The 24,608-nt window shown below is 33.8% G+C and overlaps 1 protein-coding gene across 1 annotated transcript in view; it reads right to left on the bottom strand.

Moving 5' to 3' along the window:
- The window catches only part of EMC2 (ER membrane protein complex subunit 2), a 48,445-nt gene that overhangs the window by 15,581 nt on the left and 8,256 nt on the right, over positions 1–24,608 (bottom strand). The window contains exons 3-7 of the mRNA XM_057736363.1: positions 24,399–24,463; positions 21,777–21,862; positions 14,731–14,788; positions 2,974–3,059; positions 2,764–2,823 (exon numbers count right to left, since the gene is read on the bottom strand). Of these exons, the coding sequence (XP_057592346.1) occupies positions 2,764–2,823; positions 2,974–3,059; positions 14,731–14,788; positions 21,777–21,862; positions 24,399–24,463 (355 nt within the window). The remainder of the gene's footprint in view (positions 1–2,763; positions 2,824–2,973; positions 3,060–14,730; positions 14,789–21,776; positions 21,863–24,398; positions 24,464–24,608) is intronic.

The raw sequence follows: 24,608 nt of genomic DNA, 5'->3' as shown, positions 1-24,608 counted from the left end.
TTCATAAATATGAGTAATATCACTTTTTTTTAATGAAATGAATAAAAAGAAGCTTAAATCCTAAAGCAGCCTATGAATGATCAAGAGATATTACATTTTTAAAACTGGGTCACTACTATGGGTCACTAATCCAAACATGATTAACAACAGAGGCTTCAAGATCTTTAATAGGTTACATATAAGTCCACTGATCATTCAATAAAATATTCAAATAGCTAAAATGTAATGAGGAAGAAAACATTTTATTAAATATTCTCCATTCACTAAACATCTTTTACAGACATACACTTACCAACATCTTCTATTACAAAGACTTTTCATTACTTAAGGTTACTGTCAAATACAAAATTATGACGGAAGTTACAAATTTCTAAACCCATGAAAAACAGATCAAGTTAGTGGTTTTGATATGCACTCTACTACTATTTAATCATGCGGTAGAGAAACAAAATCTTTACTGAAAATCTAAGGAGAAAACTGCTGCAAATGGCTCTGGAAAAATAGTTTTATACCTCATGACTATAATTACCCTTAATGTATTTTATATGTTTAAGCCATGTGAATATCCTTACTATTTACAGGAAATCCTAAAGAATACAGGCATTGTGAGATTTACTCCCAGTGAGGAAGTGATGACATTACAACAGAAAAAGGCTACCTACAGTTATTTTTGACATTTGTCACCAATATAAAAAGGTACCTATTTTATACTAATGTCTGATATACTTAATTTTCAAAATACATAGATTGCAGTTTCACACATGTGTAATACTAATAATAGCTAACTTTTACTACGTGCTCATTATGTATCATGCACTTCACTAGGTGTTACAAATATTAACTCATTTAATCTCACCAAAAAAGTGGGAAGTAGGCACACAGACTACACTCTTAACCAATATGCATACTGCCTACATGCACTACACACCAGGATGAAAAATCGGGGTGGTGATGGTAGTGATGAATATGTCAATGGTAACATAAAAACAGGTACAGAGATCAAACCCAAAGGGCCAGAGGAACCAAAAACACCCTGCAGATTACCCCCAAATCACAGCATTTTAGATTTATAAAGGACCTTATATATAGATAATTCTATGTATTCCATTAGGAAACTAATAGGTAAAATAATAAGAAGGAATAATATAAAGCCATTAAAATCACATTGTGGAATGTTTATTGTGATAAGGAATTTTTGACAAAATATAACTAAGTGAAAAGCATAAGCTACAAAAGATACTTCTATTTTAGGTTTCTTTTTATTTCAAGAGGTATTGAAAGAAATCAAATATAAACTGCAGTTAACTCAGGATGATGCAATTACACATGATTTTTGTCTCTGTCTTTGTTCTTTACTGGGTTTTCCAAATTTTCTGTATTAGGTACTTCTTTAATTTAAAGAAAAAATTTCCTTGATGATTTGATATGTTTGTAAATGCTTTTAATCACAAAATTTTCAAAAGGCACAAAAACATTTTAAATAACTATCATATGATTCAGGGACAAAATAAAATTAATAATAATTTTTTTTACTGCACTCCAAAAATTCAGTTCCATGTTATTTAAATAGTATATTGTATACTTCATAAATGTTGACTTTAAAACAATGAAAAAATGGAAAATTACCATTTAATCAAATACACTACCACTCTTACATACATAGGAGAAAGCTACGTATATTTACATATATGATCATACAAGTATCCATATGGAACATGATTCAGGAAGTAACTTCCTAACAAAAAAACAAAGAGAATCTGACAGCCAGCATATATAATAGAAAACTGAAAAAATGGTTCCCAGAACACAGTACACAGTCATTAAATGACAGCTATTACTTTTATTTTAGCTCCCAGTTTTATCAGAATAACACACATAACTACATTAACTATCCATTTCACATACACATACAGCCCTGAGCAAAGGCAAGAGACAAGTGTCTTCATTCGATTTTATTTCCTATGTCAGCTATTTGTACTATGAGAATGAGGTTAAGTATTCTAAGTATTCATGCACAGTAAGAATATGCGCATGAGAGTCTGATTCTATTCTCTCAAAAGGAAGGAAAGAAACAATGTGATATACTTCAAGCTCACAACTAAAGAAAAAAGAAAAAAAAAAAGGCCTGCCTCTAGATAGAGGTTAGCGTTAATGCTGTGATATTAGAAAACTTGCACTAAGACTGGGCTAATCCTCTCACACTGGGATTTCCTCCTGTCACTGCAGCAATAAAAAAAAAAGCTAACAAAAACATTAAATATCCAATAAGTAAGTTCCTACAGCTTTCAACATTCTTGATTATTCTTGGTTTTTACCCAGGCAACAGAATGCTTCTACTTTGGAAGAGCTGATTCTCTTAGTACTAAGTCTAATAAACGCATACAACTGTCAGAATTTTTAAACAGCAGGGAGTATAATGCTCTTTGTATGCAAGAACAGTTTAAAGTCTAAAAATTCACAATTTTGATTCACTAAAAATAACCTTAGCTCAGCAAATACATGCCTTTCTAATTTCAAAGACTGCTGCCTGTATTTGAAAGAAAACTCATTTCCCAAACAAAAAAAATTTAGCAAAATACAAATGACCTACTTAAAGCAATTTACATATTATAACCAACAAATTGTAGATTTGTTTTTTTTGTTTGTTAACTTAAAACATGATTCATACCTTCTCACCAATCCTTCAGACACTACTATGCCTTCTGAACTTATACAGTGATGAAAATTGCACTCCCTAACAAAATTTTATGTTTAACAACTTACTCATGTTCATTGATATAAAGTTCTGCAAGTTCATGCCAAGCTTCTTGGTCTCCAACAAATCTGGTGGGAGGAAAGGGAAAAAAAGTAAGTGTGTAGATATTCTATAAGTGAACAGCATGGAAGCAAAAAGGAAAATCAAATGCAAATTCCATTTTAATTAAAAAAGATTTATCAGAATAACAAAACCCAATCCTCTTGTAAGACACTCACTGTTCCAGATACTCATTCAGTTCCCGAATGGCCTCCACATTTTTCCCCTGGGCTTTTCGAATGGCAATCTTACGCTTTCTTGCAGCCTGTGGGTTGACATTAATAAAGGATTAAGCCCTCATGATTCCCTGGGTTTTTGTAAAGAAGGTAATTTGACTGTGCAAATTATTATCTCAATGCCAGTGAAATTCCATTGTAGAACTACTGCTTAGTGGGAGTTTATAAACATACCCCATGACATCCCACTGGGGAGTTCAAACATTCCTCTAACAATCACATGTGCTTCACTTTTGATGTACACAATGTATGCATCATTTCATTCAAATAAATAACCATCCAGATTCTGATAATTACAAGCCAGCAGGGAATCCTAATCTTTATTCAGCCTAAAGTCCCTTACTCTGTCTCATTCATAAGATCTGTATCTTAAGAGATAGAGGGATAGTGGAGATTAGAAAATAATCTTACTGTGGCCACTTGAATGTCATTATATAAATATGGCTTCTAATAACTTTTTTTCACAATTTCAAGAGAAAAATCTACCAAAGAGTCTTTCAAAATAATAATATAGGTCCTGAAAGAAATATTTTATAATAGACAAAACATTTAAAACTTGCATCTTAAAACTTTTTAAACAAATATAAAAATCAATGCCACTTATTTATACATTCATCAAATATGTAACAAACATCTACTGTTTGCCAGGTACTGTGCTGAAAATGAAAACATAAGGATAAACAAAGGAACAGATAATTCCTTGTAGGAGCTCACCCTGATAAGAGAAAGATACATCAAATAAAAAGACAGTAATAGAGATATCTAGGATGCTGTGGCAACATGGAGGAGATCTTAACACAGGCTGTGGCAGAGGGGAGGTGGTGGAAGGACAGGAAGCAAAGAGGGTCCCAGATGTGATACCTGTACAGAAATAGAAAGTGCAAGTAGACAGTAAGAAAGCAGAAGAGAAAACTGTGTGGAGGGGGGACACTGCATAGTAGGAAAACACAGGAGCAAAAGGTACAGGAGACAGCAGCACTGTGTGTAATCAAGACTATCTGTTTGGGGCCAAAGTGAACAGTCAGAGACTGGAAGGTGCTGTGTGAATTACTAAATTTACATCCCCTCCATCTCTTGTTTAATTCAATACAGAAGGCTAAACAATAAAAGACACTATAATTAGGGCTAGGTTAGGCTTATTAATTATGAACATGATTGTCATTGTTTTATATAATACACACTCCACAGGATATAGGCAAGAGAAGTAAAAGGAATGGGGGCCTCTTTAGATCAAAGGAGCTATGTCTTGAAATGGAAAAGGTGGGTTTTTGCTCTGAAAAACTGAAAGTTAAATAATCAGAGAGAATCAAGAAACTCACAATAAATAAGACCAAGAGCAACATTTATAATAATAGTGATAACAGTATATTGGTAATGAAAAAATGATATCTGTTAAGAATGTATATCCTTGATTACATGGCTCGTGCTGAAGCCTACCAGAACACCTGCCACACAGCAGGAACTCAAATATTTTTGCAATAATTTCACTATGTATAACAATGAAAGTGCCATAATAAATGTAAAGTTTAAGTCTCAAGGATTCAGAAGGAAAGTAAAAGTAAAGTTCTAAAGTAACTCAATCCTAAAGCCTATAGGAAGAATATTAGACTTCAAATGTGAGCCTTACTCCAAGTCCTTCTGAAAATAGATGAGGGTTAAATCAACATAATTAAAAAACTAATTTCTTTGGAGCATATATTATCTAATTTCACGAGTCCAACAGAATTTGAAACATTTTTGTTTCTTCCTTTCATTTTTGATGACACTACTTCCTCCACAGGCAATATGTTAGAGCAGAGAGTCTAGGTTTTGAAATGAAAAAGACAAGGAACTGAATTCCAACTCTTGTCACAAGCTTTCTAACCAAGAGCAAAACATCTGACCTCCCCAAACCTCAGTAATACTACCAATCTCCAAGTATCAGTGTAAAGCAATTGACACAGTACACAGCATATAATGGTACTGAATAAATCTTATCTTCCTTCTTTTTTACCTTTGGTCTATGCTTAACATATATGTGTTAAGCCTCACCAAAAGCTCGACCTATGAGATCTTTAAGGAACTGGCACAGGCTTGTTTAGTTTAATATTGATACCTTGCCCCAATCCTTATAGGACTTGTATCAGCTGAAATTACATATTATACAGATGCAGTGAAACTTGTTGAAAATATTGCATTTAAATGCCACAAATAAGAGACAAAAAGTCACAGTATAAACAGGAATAGCAACTAATACTTCCACAGTCATAGTAAGAGATGTGGTATGAACACTGTAATGGACACTATTATTCACAAAATGAGTCTCGCTTTTTTAAAAACACCTGTCTAATATTAACTCATTTTCTCAGTGATTTGACAACAGAATCATGTCTCTACTGTTGAACACACACCAAAATTTTTAGGTCAGCAGCATTTTGCAGAATTTGGCATTGCTAGTGTTTCAAAGATAATTAATTAACCTTTAAAAGTGCCTTTTTAAAAAACAGTCTTTTTGTAAATAATGGAAAATAGAGGTTTAAACAACATAAATGCATCAAAAGAGGTAGGATGAGAAGCAGGATCTCAAATTTCTGATTCCCATTCTAGATTCATTGATGAGAATTCCTGAAAGAAACTGAAATATTACAAATTAATTTGTTACCATTATTTTGAATTATGTAGATTTGTAGTAGGTGCAATGCCATAATTTTATAATAACATAAAACAAAGAGAAATTCAGTATTAACTTTGTAATAGCCTACTTTAAAAACTAAGAGTTTTCCACCTAACAAATAATTCAGTAAAGTATAAGCAAAGATTTTAAATACAAGGTTTTACTAATCAATTTGGGAAACATGCTCCAAAAATCTCTGCTATATAAGCAATATATTGCCAACCACTTAAAACCTAAGATCTTATTTCCTAATATTCTAAGGCTTAAAACAAACTTTTAAATGATAACTATTCAACTATGCAAAGCCAGAGTTCCTAATGAAACTATACATGACAGCTTAAGGAGAAAGCTACATGGCAATCACTATCATACAGGCAATAACATATCATTAAGTCACAGACAACAGCCCTTCTACAGAAAAATACTACAACATTCTGGCACAAAACCCACTCTTTACTTATCAGGATCATTCAAAATGAACATTAAGCAGGGATTTCATTTCTGGCCAAAATGGAGTAACAGGGAGCAGTTTTACCCTCTTGCCCAAAACCACCAAAGAACTGTATGTGTGTGTGTGTGTGTATATATATATATAACAACCATTTTTAAGGCACAGGACAACAGGCAAAAAAGGAGAATTGATCCCTGACAGGCAGAGACAAATGAGGTGAGTCCTATTTTTATTTCCCTGGCTCAATACTTTGAGAGAGTTTCAAGCGTTCTGTGTAAGAAAAGAAAACCAGGTTGAGCTGTGAGTTCAGAAGGAGCTCACAGTCCAAGAAGATCAAAGAGGCTAGAGTTCATGGGACAGGGTACAGGAAAACAGAGAATACAGAATAAAGACTCTAAAGAGATTCCCCTTGAATCTCAAGGGTTCCTGTCAAGCACTCAGGTTAGTACTGATCAGTGCATATTTGTAAGGAAACTACCAAGGCCAAGGAAAGATCTACCAGAAACGTTTAGTGGAAAAAGTGCCCAGAGCTCACATAGGGCTGGGAATAGTGCCTCTTCATATCAGCCAGACGGGAAAAACGTCATGATTCCTGGGGCAGAGGATAGAGTACCCAGAAGGACATAATGGGGAATAATTAGTCCTAGTATAAACACTGTTCTGGCCCTGTCTAACAAAGACCCAAAAGAATGAAATTGTTTGCAAGTAACTTAATTATATCCCACAAGAAATCTCAAAGAATATATATAATACGAAAATCAAAGGGGGCAAAAAAAACTTTAGAGGATGACACTTTTGTTCACTACCTTGACTGTGGTGATCGTTCCACAGGTGTATACAAATGTCAAAACTTACCAAATTATACACCTTAAATATGTGCAGTTATTCTACATCAATTATATGCCAAAAGAGTTTGGTTTTTTTTTTTTTTTTTGGTTGCAGTGTGTCTTCGTTGCTACCTGAGGGCTCTTCGTTGCAGCGTGCAGGCTTCTCTAGCTATGGCTCCAGAGAGCATGGGCTCAGTAGTTGCAGCACATAGGCTTAGCTGCTCCACAGCATGTGGGATCTTAGTTTCCCCACCAGGGATCAAACCTGGTCCCCTGCATTGGAAGGCGGATTCTTAACCACTGGACACTAGGGAAGTCCCCAAAACAGTTTTAAAAATAGCATTAATTACACTAAACATTAAGTAGAGTTTTGACTATTTATAGATTTCCATTTCTATTTCTTCCTTATACTTTTTATCTTATAAAATATGCCAATGTTCTGAATTTTTCTAAATTTCTTGTTTAGATCAACCTTTGTAAAAGTCAGTTTGAGTCAAAAATGAAAACTGTTCCACATTTTATAGGTGATTTTAATAATGGAGTCAGAATTTCTATTATAAAATATGAAACTTCAAAAAGTTCTTATGACCATAAATTTGTTACATGCCTCTGTAACATTATGTACAAGGAGGTAGCTGGCAATTTTTCCTGATCTTAAAAAAAACATAGGCCACATAGGGAGAGAACCTAGAAAAGGATTAAAGGATTTAGGTCTACCCACAAAATACAACCTAGAACTCCCCCCACCCCAGATGTTCGGACCCAGAAACAGACCACTGGCCAACAGATGGAGAGTTTCAGGTTCTTCTGCCTCCAAGGCTTATGCTATAACCCTAGGAAATATGGCATTCTAAAAGCATCTTCACCCTTGGCACTGAGGCAATTACATATAATTCCAAACTAAGACTTCAAATATTTGATATATCCACAACAGGCAGTTCAAATTGGAGACAAAATCTGATCTTTCTGAAATATAAAATTGAAATAAAGAGACAAAAATTATTATACTTTCTTTCTGAAAGGCATTCGTTCATTCAACAAGTATTTACTGAAGGCATACCGTATGTTAGGCATTGTTGCATGCAATGGACATAATTTTTCCCTCAAAGAGCTTCCAAAGGATCAAAAGCCTACTTTTATATTAAAAGCAAGCAAACAAAAAACGGACTGGTGTTGGGGTAATCTAAGGAATAATAAAGCTCACAATGAGCCTAATTCAATTCAATACTTGATTTTGATGAGCTGGTGTCTAAAATTTTCACACTTGGGAGTCATGCTTCTAAAATAACATTCACATCTAAGTTTTCATCATTTGTGTACTTTTATAGCAAAATATACTTTCATCCAACCCTATCCTCTCCAATTCTACTTATCCTAGGTTTAGAGCCCCATAATCTCTAGCCTAAGACAGAACAGCCTCCAAATTACTTTTTTCATCTCTTTTCATGTCTTTCAAACCATTTCTCATGTTAGTGACAAAATTATCTCTAAAAAAAAAAATGTGGTAGTCTCTCATGATGTTTTGTATTTCTGAGGTGTCCGTTGTGACTTCTCCTTGTTCATTTCTAATTCTGTTGATTTGCATCTTCTCCCTTTTTTTCTTGATGTGTCTGGCTAATGGTTTATCAATTTTGTTAATCTTCTCAAAGAACCAGCTTTTAGTTTTATTTATTTTTCTTATGGTTTCCTTCCTTTCTTTTTCATTTATTTCTGCTCTGATCTTTATGATTTCTTTCCTTCTGCTCACTTTGGGGTTTCTTTGTTCTTCTTTCTCTAGTTGTTTTAGATGTAAGGTTAGGTTGTTTATTCGATAATTTTCTTGTTTCTTAAGGCAGGACTGTATTGCTATAAACTTCCCTCTTAGAACTGCTTTTGCTGCGTCCCATAGGTTTTGGGTTGTGTTTTCGTTGTCATTTGTTTCTAGATATTTTTTGATTTCCTCTTTGATTTCTTTAGTGATTCCTTGGTTGTTTAAGAGTGAATTGTTTAGCCTCCATGTGTTTGTATTTTTTGCAGTTTTTTTCCTGTAATTGATATCTAGTCTCGTGGCATTGTGGTCTGAGAAGATGCTTGATATGATTTCAATTTTCTTGAATTTGCTGAGGTTTGATTTGTGACCCAAGATGTGATCTATCCTGGAAAATGTTCTGTGTGCACTTGAGAAGAAAGTGTAGTCTGTCGTTTTTGGATGGAATGTCCTATAAATATCAATTAAGTCGAGATGGTCTAATGTGTCACTATAAAACTCCTAGAGGAAAACATAGGCAGAACACTCTATGACATCCATCAAAGCAAGATCCTTTTTGACCCACCTCCTAGAATCAGGGAAATAAAATCAAGAATAAACAAATGGGACCTCATGAAACTGAAAAGCTTTTGCACAGCGAAAGAAACCATAAACAAGACTAAAAGGCAACCCTCAGAATGGGAGAAAATAATTGCCTATGAAACAACGGACAAAGGATTAACCTCCAAAATATACAAGCATCTCATGAAGCTTAATACCAAAAAAGCAAATAACCCAATCCACAAATGGGCGGAAGACCTAAATAGACATTTCTCCAAAGAAGACATACAGATGGCCAACACACACATGAAAAGATGCTCAACATCACTCATCATCAGAGAAATGCAAGTCAAAGCCACAATGAGGTATCACCTCACACCAGTCAGAATGGCCATCATCACAAAATCTGGAAACAACAAATGTTGGAGAGGGTGTGGAGAAAAGGGAACTCTCCTGCACTGTTGGTGGGAATGTAAGTTGGTACAGCCACTATGGAAAACAATTTGGAGGTTCCTTCAAAAACTACAAATAGAACTACCATATGATCCAGTCATCCCACTCCTGGGCATATACCCAAAGAAAACCATAATCCCAAAAGAAACTTGTACCATAATGTTTATTGCAGCACTCTTTACAATAGCCAGGACATGGAAGCAACCGAAATGCCCATCAACAAATGAATGGATAAAGAAGATGTGGCATATATACACAATGGAATATTACTCAGCTATAAAAAGGGATGAGATGGAGCTATATGTAATGAGGTGGATAGAACTACAATCTGTCATACACAGTGAAGTAAGTCAGAAAGAGAAGGACAAATATTGTATGCTAACTCACATATACGGAATCTAAAAATGGTACTGATGAACTCAGTGACAAGAACAAGGACGCAGATACAGAGAATGGACTGGAGAACTCGAGGTATGGGAGGGGGCGGGGGGTGAAGGGGAAACTGAGATGAAGCGAGAGAGTAGCACAGACATATATATACTACCAACTGTAAAATAGATAGTCAGTGGGAAGTTGTTGTATAACAAAGGGAGTCCAACTCGAGGATGGAAGATGCCTTAGAGGATTGGGGCGGGGAGGGTGGGGGGGACTCGAGGGGGGGAGTCAAGGAAGGGAGGGCATACGGGGATATGTGTAAAAAAACAGATTATTGAACTTGGTGAACCCCCCCCCCAAAAAAATAAAAAAAAATTAAATGCCACAGGGGGAAAAAAAAAAAAAGTGATGGAATGCCATTAATCAAAATTTGACTTCATTCTCCATTTTCTAAGAATAAAAACTAAAATTCTGTTATACCCAGTATCTCGTAGTAACGTATAATGAAATATAATCTGCAAAAAAAAAAAAAATCACTATGCTGTACACCTGAAACTAACGGAATATTGTTAATCAACTATATTTCAATTTAAAAAAGAAAAAAACAAAAAAAATTAAACTGTATTGATAATGCAGAAAAAAAATTAAAATTTTTAAGTGTAACATACCAGGTTGTTCACAAATGTAGACCTTTTGTTGTATATCTCCAGTTCACTATGGACAATGAACCAACTAAAAGGTATAAAATATTGCTCCTTAGAGCCCTAGTTTTCCTCAGCGGTAAATCAGTGGGGAAGGAGGGAGGTGGTTAAAAACTACACAAAGCACCAGAACCATGCCCTCCCTTCAACAAGAATAGAAATGAAATTTCATGCAAAAACTATGTTAAAGGAGGCAACTCAAAAAGAGAAATATAAATGGCCCTTTCAGCATGTTAAAAGATATTCAATATCACTCATAATGCAAATTATAAAGAGAACATTTTTAACTAACTAGACTGGCAAAGATTAAAAACAAAAAAAGCTGAAAATAGACCATGTGGTAGAAAGAAGCACTCTCATACACCATACAAATGAGTACAGATGGCTAAAAAGCTTTTGTGGAGGCAAATCTGGCAGTATCTATCAAATTTTAAAATACATGGTCCTCCTGACTCAGAGATTTCACTTCCAGGAATCTATCCTACAAATGACACACACTGCAACACTGCTTCTGGGAGGAATATATCAGATACCAACGGGACTTAGTTGGAGAAAATTTTTCATCAAGACAAGGATACATCCGTGCAGCTACTTAAAGGATGACGTGAGGTATGTGCTGACATAGCATGACCTTTAAAAGATACTGCTAGGTAGAGTACGCCATCAATTGCACTTCCAACCATTCTCCCTGTCAAGAGGGACATACACACACATACACACACACACACACTCTTATTTGTGTGTGCATGAGAAAAAACTTCTGTAAGAATTCTTAGGAGATTGTTAACAATGTTTACCTAAGTGAAGGAGGACTTGAGATCAGGGTGGGAGGACATTTTTTACCATATACTCTTGTATTGTTTGTAATTTTTAACATGGGTACATATTACTTTTTTCAAAAGAATATTTCACAACTTTTAAAAAATACATGAGATGGCCCATTTTAGCAACCTCCCAAAATTTGGAAACTTCCATTTTAATCACTTTATTCTTTTTTTCCCTAGATAAGGCTTGTAGCTTAATACTGCTAAGGCTTATTCATGCCATTCATGGGATACAATGTCTTTCCCCAGCCCACCATCTTTGTCTCATTTAAGCCAAACTCATCCTTAAAGGCCTATAAGGCTCAAAAGTAATGCAGTAAAACACCAAAGAATCAGGATTTAAGTCATCTATTTCAAAGTCTACATTGTGTTCATTATATCATGCTATCTCTCTAAAAGCAAAGTCAAGGATGGTGTCTCATTCATCCTTCTAGTCTCAACACCAAGCACGCTGCAAGCACTGAACATTTTTTGAAAGAATAATGAATGCATGTGAGAGGGAAAGAAAGCTCCTTAAAGCTTTAATGAACAACCTCATTTCTATACTAGATATCTAGGAACACAGAAGCACAAGACTAAGGAAAGAGTCATATGATCAATTTTAGACAATGCAAAACTCTACAGTTTTAATTATAATTACAGATATAACCACGATATCTTCTACATAGTAACTTTACTGTTTAATATAAGTAAAGTCTTCCCCTAACTTTACTTTATTAGTTCTAGATCATATATGGCTTTGTTTTTCTCCCCTTAATGTCTACCACAGTACTTTCTATGGATACAGTAATGGAAATACAGTCTTTATTCTTAGTAACACCAATATTTTGGTGGCTCCTGACAGGTACTCAATAAACATTTACGGAAGGACCCAAGGGACTGAGGGGAGATTAAATAAAATTAATATTTGATGAAAGAATAATACATCTAGCAAAGCTGAATCTAGTCACCTTGTTCTAATATGTCTGCCTAACAACTAAATGATTTAGTTACTACCCCCTCATACATAGTCTATGAGGGTAGCCAAGCCATAAAACATGGAAAGTACTACAAAGACAGTATAATATTTAGTTACATATCATCTTAGATGCTTAAGTAGTGAAATAACTTATTTAAAATATGCCCAACTTAAACTGACACAGAAGTAAAATATTTGACTCCTAATTCCAAAAAAATAAATTACAAACTATCGATTTTTAAACTAGTATGGGAAAACTACATGAGACAAGCTTTTTTGAGAAATTTGATGTCATATTTTCAATATATGGCTGTGTAAAAAATGAATACCTTTGAAACTGTGGTGAAGTCTTACAGCTGAAATACTTTTCCATGAGAAAATCTTCAAGAAAAGAAAAATGCTGCTTTTTGTAAGTGATTGTTTTATTAAGATCGATGGCAAGCTATTAGGATAAGATTTAAAGATTATTCAAAACCTTGATTTTAACTCTCTTTTTATTTGGAATATCTAAATTAATTGGTTTCTTGTTTGTTTTTGTTTGTTTTAATAACAGGTAGGCTTGCAGCTCTGCCAAAACTTTTCCCTGAACTTTCTATATTCTGAGAATCCTCACAAAATGATGAATCCTCACCATTCAAATATCTACAAAATAATACACCTAGGAGTTTCCAGAGAAAATTTCCCTGGGATGGGATTGTATTAACAACAATAATCTAAACCATTTCACAATGTATAGATACATGTATCAAATCACCAAGTTGTGTTACTTACACAATGTTACTTAATTATATCTCAAGAGAGCTGTGAAAAATTTCCTGCTATTTAAGCAAAAAACATACATATTCCTATAGAGTAATAAAAGGGGCAAGCAAAGATAAGGGATTTATGACCAATAAATGCCTGGGATAAATGCTATCTAAAAATTGCACACTTCAATATTTATTTCCAAACTTAGCATAAACAATTTAAAATAAATCAAGTTACCAATTTTCAATCATTAAGCATTTCTGCATCTTTTAATTCATAATCATACATTACATGACTTTTTAAAAATGTATATTTTTAATAAAATACTTGCCATATAAGAGAAAACCTTCATGTAGTTATATGTGTTAATACAACAATTTCTGTTTCCATCAAAGGAAAAAAACAAACTCAGACTGATTTTTATTTATTATTAATAATAGATTAAAAAAAAAGATTGTTTTTTTTGATGTTGACCATTTTTAAGGTCTTTATTGAATTTGTTACAATATTGCTTCTGTTTCATGTTTTGGCTTTTTGGCCACCAGGCATGTGGGATCCTAGCTTCCCGACCAGGGATAGAACCCGCACTTCCTGCACTGGAAGGTGAAGTCCCAACCACTGGACCGCCAGGGAAGTCCCACACTGACTTTTATTTAAAAATTCTAAAAATATTTATTTTATTTTAGCAGGCACGTGGGTGCATGAAGAGAATAATATGTAACATTAACACGTCTGATATATTATCTAATGTCTCTAACTTTTTATTTAGTAAAAGGTAAGTCTGAGGGAAGCCAATATAGTAAACTAAAATGTTCTCAATATTGAAAAAAATTTTTCACCATGGTATTTTTAAAAAAGATAATACTACATATTTGAAATGAATGTTTTGCACAATAAGCTGAGATAAGTATCTGTTCAAAGTCAGAATAAATGAAAGACATTATCTTAAGGAAAACACACACATATATACATTCCTATTCAGGTATAAGGAAGAAGAAAGCAAAACTGAAAAAAAAAAAAAAAAAGCCTTCATTAATTAATTCCATATACTAATTACTGCAGTGATATCTTTCATTTTTCACTAAGAAAACTAAAATATAACTTCCCAAACAAGAAAAGTTAGTATTTCATAAACTTCAAAATATCACAAAAACAATACGCTCTATTAGGTATTTGTGTTTTTTTTTTTTGCAAGCACGTAAAATTCATTCTTTCTAAATTTCAACTGGCTTCTTTCTAATATGAGATCTTGTAAGTCAAATTTTATTGAAGAGTTTTAAACCTATTTTTTTTAAAGTGGCCCATCATGAAATATTCAAAATAACAAAGTAAAATATGGTTCCATGTGTATTTTTCCATTATTTCCAAAATAAATTAAACTTCTTAAAACAAAATTAACTGATCATCAGGACCAGCTAACTTACAGTGTTAGTTGGATCTTCTTGTAAAATTCGATCATATAGTTGTATAGCATCATCATATCTATTTAAAAAGAAAAAGAAATATCAAGAATCATTACCTTAAAATTTAGTGGCAAATAGTAAATACAGAAAAAGATTAAACTGGCAGGACTTTATGTGCATTTACAATTGCTACTAAGTCTCCTCTGATCCTCATATAACAGTAAGTTTGTTACAATGTCATTTTCTAAGCAAAAATAATCATGTATAAAGTATTTATAGAAAAACTTACTTCAAAAACATACTGATTCAATTTGGCCTAAATACAAAGGTTAAAAACTAGCAGCTCAAAGAGATACCTTTGTGGCCCTAGTCATACCTAGAATTACAGCTAATAAAGCATTTCAAAAAGTTTAATTTTAACAAATATACTCACAAGGAAATGATCTAAGTATTAATTCTCCTTTAATAAATATTATGACAGCTTTTCTCAGTTGAGCTGGTGAAGTTCAATTCATTAAGCATCTATTAAGTATGCACACATAATACTTACACTTTGCTTGATTACAACCTCATAGGGGAAACAGTTAAATTTATCAAATGAAAAAATAATCAAATACGGCAGGATATAACTAAGAAGACAAAATTAACATTATATGATAGTGAATCAAAAGAAGGGATATATCAGAAATTACATAAAGAACTTTACCTAACAATACACTCCTATATGTGGTAATCTTATTTGGGATACCAGGAAATAGTCGAGTGATTCTGAAATCCCTTCCTAACCGTATCCACAACCCCCAACTCCCTTCCAATCAACTTCTCCACTTCCAGATATAGATCTTTAGAGAAAGCGAAAAACAACATTTAAAACTTTTATGGCAGTATTTATAAAACTAGGGACAGCAGATACACTCTCGTGATCTATTCCTAAGTTCCCTATGATAACTTTTAAAGTTTTTCTCTTAATAATATTCAACAAATGAATATTCTATATTATAATGGTGACACATCTCTTAATCGAACACTGCCCCACAATTTTAGTGCTCAAGCCTGTGTTTGTGGTTACGGTCATGCCAATAGGTAAGATATTTTAACAACTATAGCAGACTACTGAGAAAAATAAAAGCAGACTTAATTTGTAAATGTGTCCATAGCATGCAAAGGCCAAACAGCATCACTGCACACTAAGTTAATCAGCAACAGCTCAAAAAAAGAAAATTAGTTTGGACATCAAATACATAATATAGTAGGTACGCTAGCCTCATAAGAACCTGCAACTATATGGGGAAACAGAAAACAATATCATTAAATAATAATAAAACAAAACAATAACATATATAAACGGGGGCAAAATTAATGCTAGAGGGAACGGGTTCTCACAAGACAAATACATGAGAATTGCCTGGGCATCTTTTCCCAATTATATAACCTCTGGGAAAATACTGGAAATGACAGAGGAAAACAGGAAACCATTCATTTTATTAATACAATAATAATTTGAATTTTAGTATTTTTGGTATTTTACTAGAAAACTTACATTGTTTTTATAGTTGTATGAAAACTATACACATGAGGCACTAATACCAGTTTTACATTTGAACACATTTAAGTTACATTATAATTTTTAAAAGTAATTTATGTAAAAACTGGGTGTGATAATTAATTTTATGTGTCAACCACGGGGTGCCCAGATGAAATATTATTTCTGGGTATGTCTCAGGGTATTTCCAGATGAGATTAGCATTTGAATCCATGAACTCAGTAAAACAGATGGCCTTCCACAATGTGTGTGGGCACCATCCAATTATTTGAGGGCCTGAATAGAATAAAGGCAGAAGGAGGAATTCACCTCTTTTTACTGCCTCACACTGCTGGAGATGAGACATCTCATCCCACCTTCCTGCCTTCAGACTTCAAACTGAGATTTACACCACTGGCTCCCATGGATCTCAGGCCTTCAGACCTGGTCTCAGAATGAATTATAGCACCAGCTTTCCTGGGTCTCCAGGTCACAGATAGCACATCCTATGACTTCTTAGCTTCCATGACTGCATAATAATAAATCTCCATCATACACACACACACACTCTAACACACATACACACACATCCTGTTGGTTCTGTTTCTCTAGAGAATCCTGAGTAATACACTGAAGGTCCATAAAAATTTACCTTTAGTCAGCAATGTTCTCAAATCTACCTGTCTATTCTCCTGCATTACACCTCTGATGGATCTCAGTAGAGTGAGGACTAGGCAACTACATATCTCTTAAATGCCACAGATGACTCTAATTTACACAACCATGTATAAGAATCAATGGTTAAAGGTCGTATGTAACAAAAACACATCACATCCCCTCTTTCAGGAAAAAACAGTAAAAGCTTACTGAGTAAAATGATGATATGCATTTCAATGAAAGAATAAAGGCTTAAAGAAATTAAAGTTCACTAGATTTCTAAGAAACCCGAGTTAATACTTAAGAATAAATTATTGCTACCATATCAATTTTTTGTATGGTTGCAAAGAGGGTAGAGGAATGATAACTATTAAAATGTGTTAAAAAGATAATTTGAAAAATCATTTATCTTGGACTCTGGGATGTGTTTTGCTATTCACATATTTTAAGAATGGTCTAGGAACTTATGTTACTTGAAGTAAAACAAAAAGTGATATTAGAGTAGAATACTGATTCAGGAGCAATCCTTTGCAGATTACCATTCTGTCCTCTGATTCGAAATTGTTTTCTCCTAACATATAATAATACTATTTTATTTATTTTTATTTGTCCATGCCTTTTGCTTACTAACAGAGAAGTTTCAAAGATATTAAAATTTACATATACATAAACACATAAGCCAAAAGCCAAGGAATAAAAGGGTTAAGAAAAACTGTATTAATAGATTCTGCTTGAAAAAAGCTGCTATAACAGAGATACAAGTTTACCCTGTCTCACTTAAAACACCAAGTTATAAAGGTAAGAAACAACAAGCTGACTCTAAAATGAATATAAAAATTTAAAAGACTCAGAATAGACAAAAATAATCTTGGGAAAAAAAAGAACAAAGTTGAAGGACTCACACTCCCGTTTTAGAACTTACTGCAAAGCCACAATATCAACATTGGAATCAATACAGTGTGGTATATAATAAACAAATATATTGATGGAACAGAACTGAAAGCCCAGAAATAAACCGTCACATTTACATTCAACTGATTTAATTGCCCAAGACAATTAAATGGGTAAAGTAGTCTTCAACAAATGGTGCTGGGACAACAGGACATCCACAAAAGAAAGAAAAAAGTTGGATATCTTCTTCAAACCATAAAAAAATATTAACTCAAAGTGTGTCAATGACCTAAATGTAAAAAACTAAAACTGTAATACTCTAGAAATAACTCCAGAATGGCAAGCAACAAAAGAAAAATTGAACTGAACTTCATAAAAAAATCAAAACCTTTTGTAATCAAAGGACACCATTAAGCAAGTGAAACACAAACCACATAATGCAAGAAAATTTTTGCAAATCATATATATGATAAAAGACTCGTATCTAGACTACATACAAAGAACTCATACAACTAAATAATAAAAAATCATAAATAAAATAACTTAAAAATAGACAATGTGAATAGAAATTTCTCCAAAGAACATATATAAATGGCCAATAACTGCATGAAAAGATACTCAAGATTTCTGGTTCCTTGTCTGGCACATAAAGACCTTGGAAGTCATCACTCCCATCTTCACAAGAAAAAAGCTGAATCAACTACTCTCCTTAGACCCATCAGACAAAGTTACAGGGCCAGGGACTTCTTGGGTGGTGCAGGGGTTAAGAATCTGCCTGCCAATGCAGGGGACACGGGTTTGATCCCTGCTCTGGGAAGATCCCACATGCTGCAGAGCACACTAAGCTGCTGCAGCACAACTACTGAACCTGTGCTCTAGAGCCTGTGAGCCAAAACTACTGAGGCCTGCATGCCTAGAGCCCGTGCTCCGCAACAAGAGAAGCCACCGCAATAAGGAGCCCACGCACCACAATGAAGAGTAGCCGCTGCTCCCCGCAACTAGAGAAAGCCTGTGTGCAGCAACGAAGACCCAATGCAGCCAATCAATCAATCAGTAAATAAATAAATAAATAAATGTTACAGGGCAAACCACTGCACCCAAAATTGCGAGACAGGCGAATACAATCACAGCTCACTGGTGCAAAGGACTCCATCAAAAACTGTTACAACTAATAAATGCAGTAATTTATTACAGATACAAAATCATTATTCAAAAATGTGTTGTGTTTTAATACACTAATAAGACTCTATCAGAAAGAAATTAAGAAAACAATCCGGGCTTCCTAGGTGGCGCAGTGGTTAAGAATCCGGCTGCCAATGCAGAGGACATGGGTTCGATCCCGGCTCCAGGAAGATCCCACATGCCACGGAGCAACTAAGCCTGTGTGCCAAAAAAAAAAAAAAAAAAAAAGAAATAAAATCTCTTCTTAAAAAAAAAAAAAAAAAAAAAAAAGAAAACAATCCCATTTACACCTGCATCAAAAAGAATAAAACACATAGAAATAAATTTAATAAAACAGCTGAAAATCCTGTATACTGCAAGCTAAGATACTGATGAAAGAAACCAAAGACACAGATAAATGTGATGATAGCTCATGCTCAAGGAATGGAAGAATTAATATTGGTCAAATGTCCATAGTACCCAAGGCAATGCATAGATTCAGTGCAATTCTTAAAATTTCAATGGCATTTCCCACAGAAATAAAACAAATAATCCTAAAAGCTGTATGGAATCACAAAAGATTTTAAATAGGCAAAGCAATCTTGAGCAAGAAAAACAAAGCTGGATGGATCAGGCACCCTGATTTAAGACCATACTATAAAGCTATAGTAATCAAAACAGTATGGTACTGGCATAAAAATAGAACAGAGAGCCCCGACATAAACCCACACATATATGGTCAATTAATTTACAACAAAGGAGCTAAGAATAAAAAATAGCGGAAAAACAGTCTCTTAGATAAATGGTGTTGGGAAAACTAGACAGCCTGAGTGAAACTGGACCTCTATCTTTACACCATACAGAAAAACAACTCAAAATGGATTAAAGACCTGAACATAAGACCTGAAACCATAAAACTCCTAGAAGAAAACATAGGTGGTAACTTCCTTGGTGCTGATTTTTTGGATTTGAAAGAAAAAGCAAAGTCAACAAAAGCAAAAATAAACAAGAGGGACTACATCAAACTAAAAAGCTTCTACACAGCAAAGGAAAACATCAATAGAATTAAAAGGCAATCTATGGAATGGGAGAATATATTTGCAAATCGTATTTGATAAGGGGTTAATGGCCAAAATACTATAAGAACTTATATAATTCAAAATCAAGAAAACAATCCAAGTAAAAAGAGGCAGAGGAACTAAATATACATTTTTCTAAAGAAGACACACAAATAGCCAACAAGTACATGAAAAGGTGTTCAACATCACTAATCAAAATCAGGGAAATGAAATTAAAACCACAATGTGATATCATCTCACACCTATTAGAATGGTTACTATCAAAATGACAAAACATACTAAGTGTTGGCAAGGATGTGGAGAAAAGGGAACCCTGTACACTGTCGACGGGAATGTAAATTGGTACAGTCACTATGGAAAACAGTATAAAAGTTTCTCAAAAAACTAAACATAAACTACCATTTGATCTAGTCAATTCTACTTCTGGGTATTTATACAAAGAAAATAAAATCACTAATTTGAAAAGATATTTGAACCCCTATGTTCACCACAGCATTATTTAGAATAGTCAAGACATGGAAACAACCTAAGTAGTCATCAACAGATAAATGGATAAAGAAGTTTAGTATATATACAGTTGACCTTTGAACAATGTGGGAGGCAGGAGCACCAAACCTACCGCACAGTCGAAAATGCACATATAACTTAAAATAGGCCTTTCCGTATCTAAGGTTCTACATCCACAGATTCAACCAACTACAGACTGTGTAGCACTGTAATATTTACTATTGAAAAAAATCCAATATTAAGTGGACCCACACAATTCAAAACCCATGTTGTTCTAGGGTCAACTGTATGTATAATGTAACATTACCAAGGCATAAAAAAAGGAAAGAAATTCTGCCATTTATGACAATCTGGATGGACCTTAAGGGCATTATGCTAAGTGTAATAAGTCAGACAAAGAAAGATAAATACTGTATGATCTCACTTACATGTGGAATCAAGGAGAGCCTGAACTCATAGATACATAGAACAGATTAGTGGTTGCCAGAGGAGAGGACAGGAAGTGGAAAAAGTGGGTAAAGGTGGTCAAAAGGTACAAACTTCCAGTTATAAGATAAATTAAGTCCTGGGGATATAATACAACATGGTTTACTGTAGTTAACAATACTGTGCTTTATATTGGAAAGCTGCTAACAGAGTAAATATTAAACATTCTTATCATAAGAAAAGAGAAATTTATAACTATGATGATGGATGTTAACTAAACTTACTGTGGTAATCATTTCACAATATACACATTTATCAAATCATTAACATTATACACCTGAAACTAATATAATGTTATATATCAATTATATCTCAATTTAAAAAGTAATAGCTTCTATACGTTGAGTGCCTGTGGGGGCACTATACATATATCATTACTGATTCCCAAGATGACCCTGACAAGTTGGTAATATTCTTGTTTTACAGAGTGAGGCTGAAAAAGCTTAAAGAACTTTAATAATTTGACAGGTCAATAGCTAGTAAATCCTTGGAAACAGGATAGGAAGCCAGTTCTTACTCCAAAGCATGATTCCATTTCACTAGGCCAAAGATGGTAAATGGATAACACTCTTATGTCAAATCCCATTTAAGGGGAGTAACTTGGCAGGATTTACACTGAGAAGCACTCTGACACTATTACAAAGCTTAGCAGCAAAAGATCTTGCACAATTAATGATGCTGCCATGGGTATAGGAGGACCTGAATGTAAGACCCCATGTTTACCATTTTAAAACAGGATCACACTATTTACAAGATTCAGTTACCTCTCCATGGCTTCAAATCTCATGCCAGTTAGTCGTTTGACTCTGTGACTGCCAGGGAACTGTCTTCTCAACTCCTGAAGACAAAACTAAAAAGAAAATTAGTAAAAAAGACTTGAATAGTAATTACACTACATATACTAAATGGGTTAGAAGGAATGGCTTACATAGTCTTCAATGTATCTTCTTAAACAATTTCATTACTGAGATCTAATGATGTAAGTGAAATTAATCAGTAATGAATAACGGGGTTAAAGAAGAACTTCTGAACTTACAGTGAGAACAACAATCAGTTCTCAGAAACTGATCAAGCTCTTAACTAAGAAAATGAGCAGATTATGAGGCCCACTAATAACTCTTTGAATACTACTACCATATCACTCCTCCTTAAAAATTGCTTCCATGTGTCAGGCTCCACTTAAATAACTACAACAGCTTCCTGGCCTTTCCTTCCTAACTACTGCATATGCATTCTCTTGATAAAAATTAAGTTCTTTGGTAGTACTTTCAAGTCCCTAGCAGATATTATTAACACTTTGTTTAATTTTGCCCTGTTGATATTAATCAATCACCTTGTCAGTACACGTGTCGATTTGGCGGCCATAAAATACAGACACCATTTCAGTGGAGTACCAATCTCCTTTTGGCGGATATCCATAATTCACCCATGAACTCAACTAAACAAATAATCAAATATTTATTCAGCACCTACTATGTTCTCAGCAACCTATGAGGGATTATAAGAGTCTTGGAAGTGCTAGAAATACTAAGGATGATAAAAATGATCCATTCTAGTGCCCCAAAGCATAAGTGATTAAAAATCCCTTTAACTAATGAAGAAACTATTGACCAGTAATAAAATAAGTTTTAATATGATCTGGAAGTATAACTTCAAAGTCTGTAGCTGTAAATTCTGTAATAAGGAAAATATTCAAGTTAATCAAAACAAGATGATGTTCATTTATTTCTCTGACATCATGCAAAACTCACAGTACTTGTTCAATCAAGATAACTGTGCTGAAATTCTCAACCACTAAAAAAAATACTGTTATAAAAAAAGTTATTATCTACTCATTTAATCTCCTCCTTTACCAAAAAAAAGATGTGGCATATATGCACAATGGAATATTACTCAGCTATAAAAAGGGATGAGATGGAGCTATATGTAATGAGGTGGATAGAACTACAATCTGTCATACATAGTGAAGTAAGTCAGAAAGAGAAGGACAAATATTGTATGCTAACTCACATATACGGAATCTAAAAATGGTACTGATGAACTCAGTGACAAGAACAAGGACGCAGATACAGAGAATGGACTGGAGAACTCGAGGTATGAGAGGGGGCGGGGGGTGAAGGGGAAACTGAGAAGAAGCGAGAGAGTAGCACAGACATATATATACTACCAACTGTAAAATAGTCAGTGGGAAGTTGTTGTATAACAAAGGGAGTCCAACTCGAGGATGGAAGATGCCTTAGAGGACTGGGGCGGGGAGGGTGGGGGGGACTCGAGGGGGGGGTGTCAAGGAAGGGAGGGAATACGGGGATATGTGTATAAAAACAGTTGATTGAACCTGGTGTACCCCCAAAAAAAAAAAAAAATACTGTTATAAAAAAAGTTATTATCTACTCATTTAATCTCCTCCTTTACCAAATGGCATTTTGCCACACAAAAAAAATTTCAAAATTTCCTTCAAGATACAAGCTGCCACCTCTGTTGGTATTCAAAAGACTATGTCTCATAGGTTCTAAATGCAGTACAAAGGTTTTGTGGAATATTTTTTATCACTGGTAGCTCCATCAGAATTATATGTTTATAACATAATTACCTTGAAAAGGACAAAGCTAATCAGACATGCACATGTTCTCCAGGTATTTCTACTTTCTGGTTTTTTTGTATTTCTTTTTGGCTTAAATGAGGAAGCAGCATGAAGGAACATTTAAGAGCTCAGGATTATAGAACAAAAGAACAGAAACCACTGCTTCCTGATTTACATAATGAATATAGTGTTGATAAGATCAAACACAAATCAAATTAAAAAAGTTATAAAAATTAAATAAAGCATGATGTAAATTTAGCATAGCACCTAGCATATGAATGTTCAAAAATATGGCTATCATTCTTTTAATTTAAAATTAAATTAAAATTAAAAATTATTTCCATGTGTCAGGCCCCAATTAAATATCTAGTATTAGTATTTTAAAGTAATGTTCTATACATGTTAGAATTTTCTAATAATTTAACATATACATTTAAAACACTGCAAAACAATATTTAACATTATATACTAAGTAAGTCATTTAACAATCCAAAAGATAAACTTGTTTTAAACTATACACTTATTTTTAATTCTATAATACAGCATAATTCACCTATTAAGTGGATAACCTTCACCAACTAATTTAACCTCTTCAATAAAACTGGGATACTAAATGTTTACTTCTCAGGATGGTCAAAAAGATATAAGAATACACTGTGTCCCAAAGCACCTAGTCAGTCCCCCCTAGTTAGCACTGAAAACCAGCTACAGAAAGCATTCAACACAAGCTGTATATTAACCACTTCCACATAATTCATGAAGCAAATTGAATATAAAATAAAATATAACAAGTTTAAATACCTACCAATGCCAAGTCATCCCGACCATAGTCAAGGGCTGCAATCATCACCTGTTCATATATGATCCAAACTAAATACACAGAGAGAGGAAAAAACTGAATTTAATATAAAAATCTCACAACAGAAATTATATAATAAATTCTTGTTTCTGATATTTTAAAGAACATTACTTATAAGTAAAAATTGATTTATTGTATATTACATCTGGAACTAAG

This window comes from Hippopotamus amphibius, chromosome 5 (assembly GCF_030028045.1).
Source record: "Hippopotamus amphibius kiboko isolate mHipAmp2 chromosome 5, mHipAmp2.hap2, whole genome shotgun sequence".
In the NCBI taxonomy this organism is placed as follows: domain Eukaryota; kingdom Metazoa; phylum Chordata; class Mammalia; order Artiodactyla; family Hippopotamidae; genus Hippopotamus; species Hippopotamus amphibius.
The sequence above is the reverse complement of the archived record's forward strand: the minus strand, read 5'-3'. Positions and strand labels throughout refer to the sequence as shown.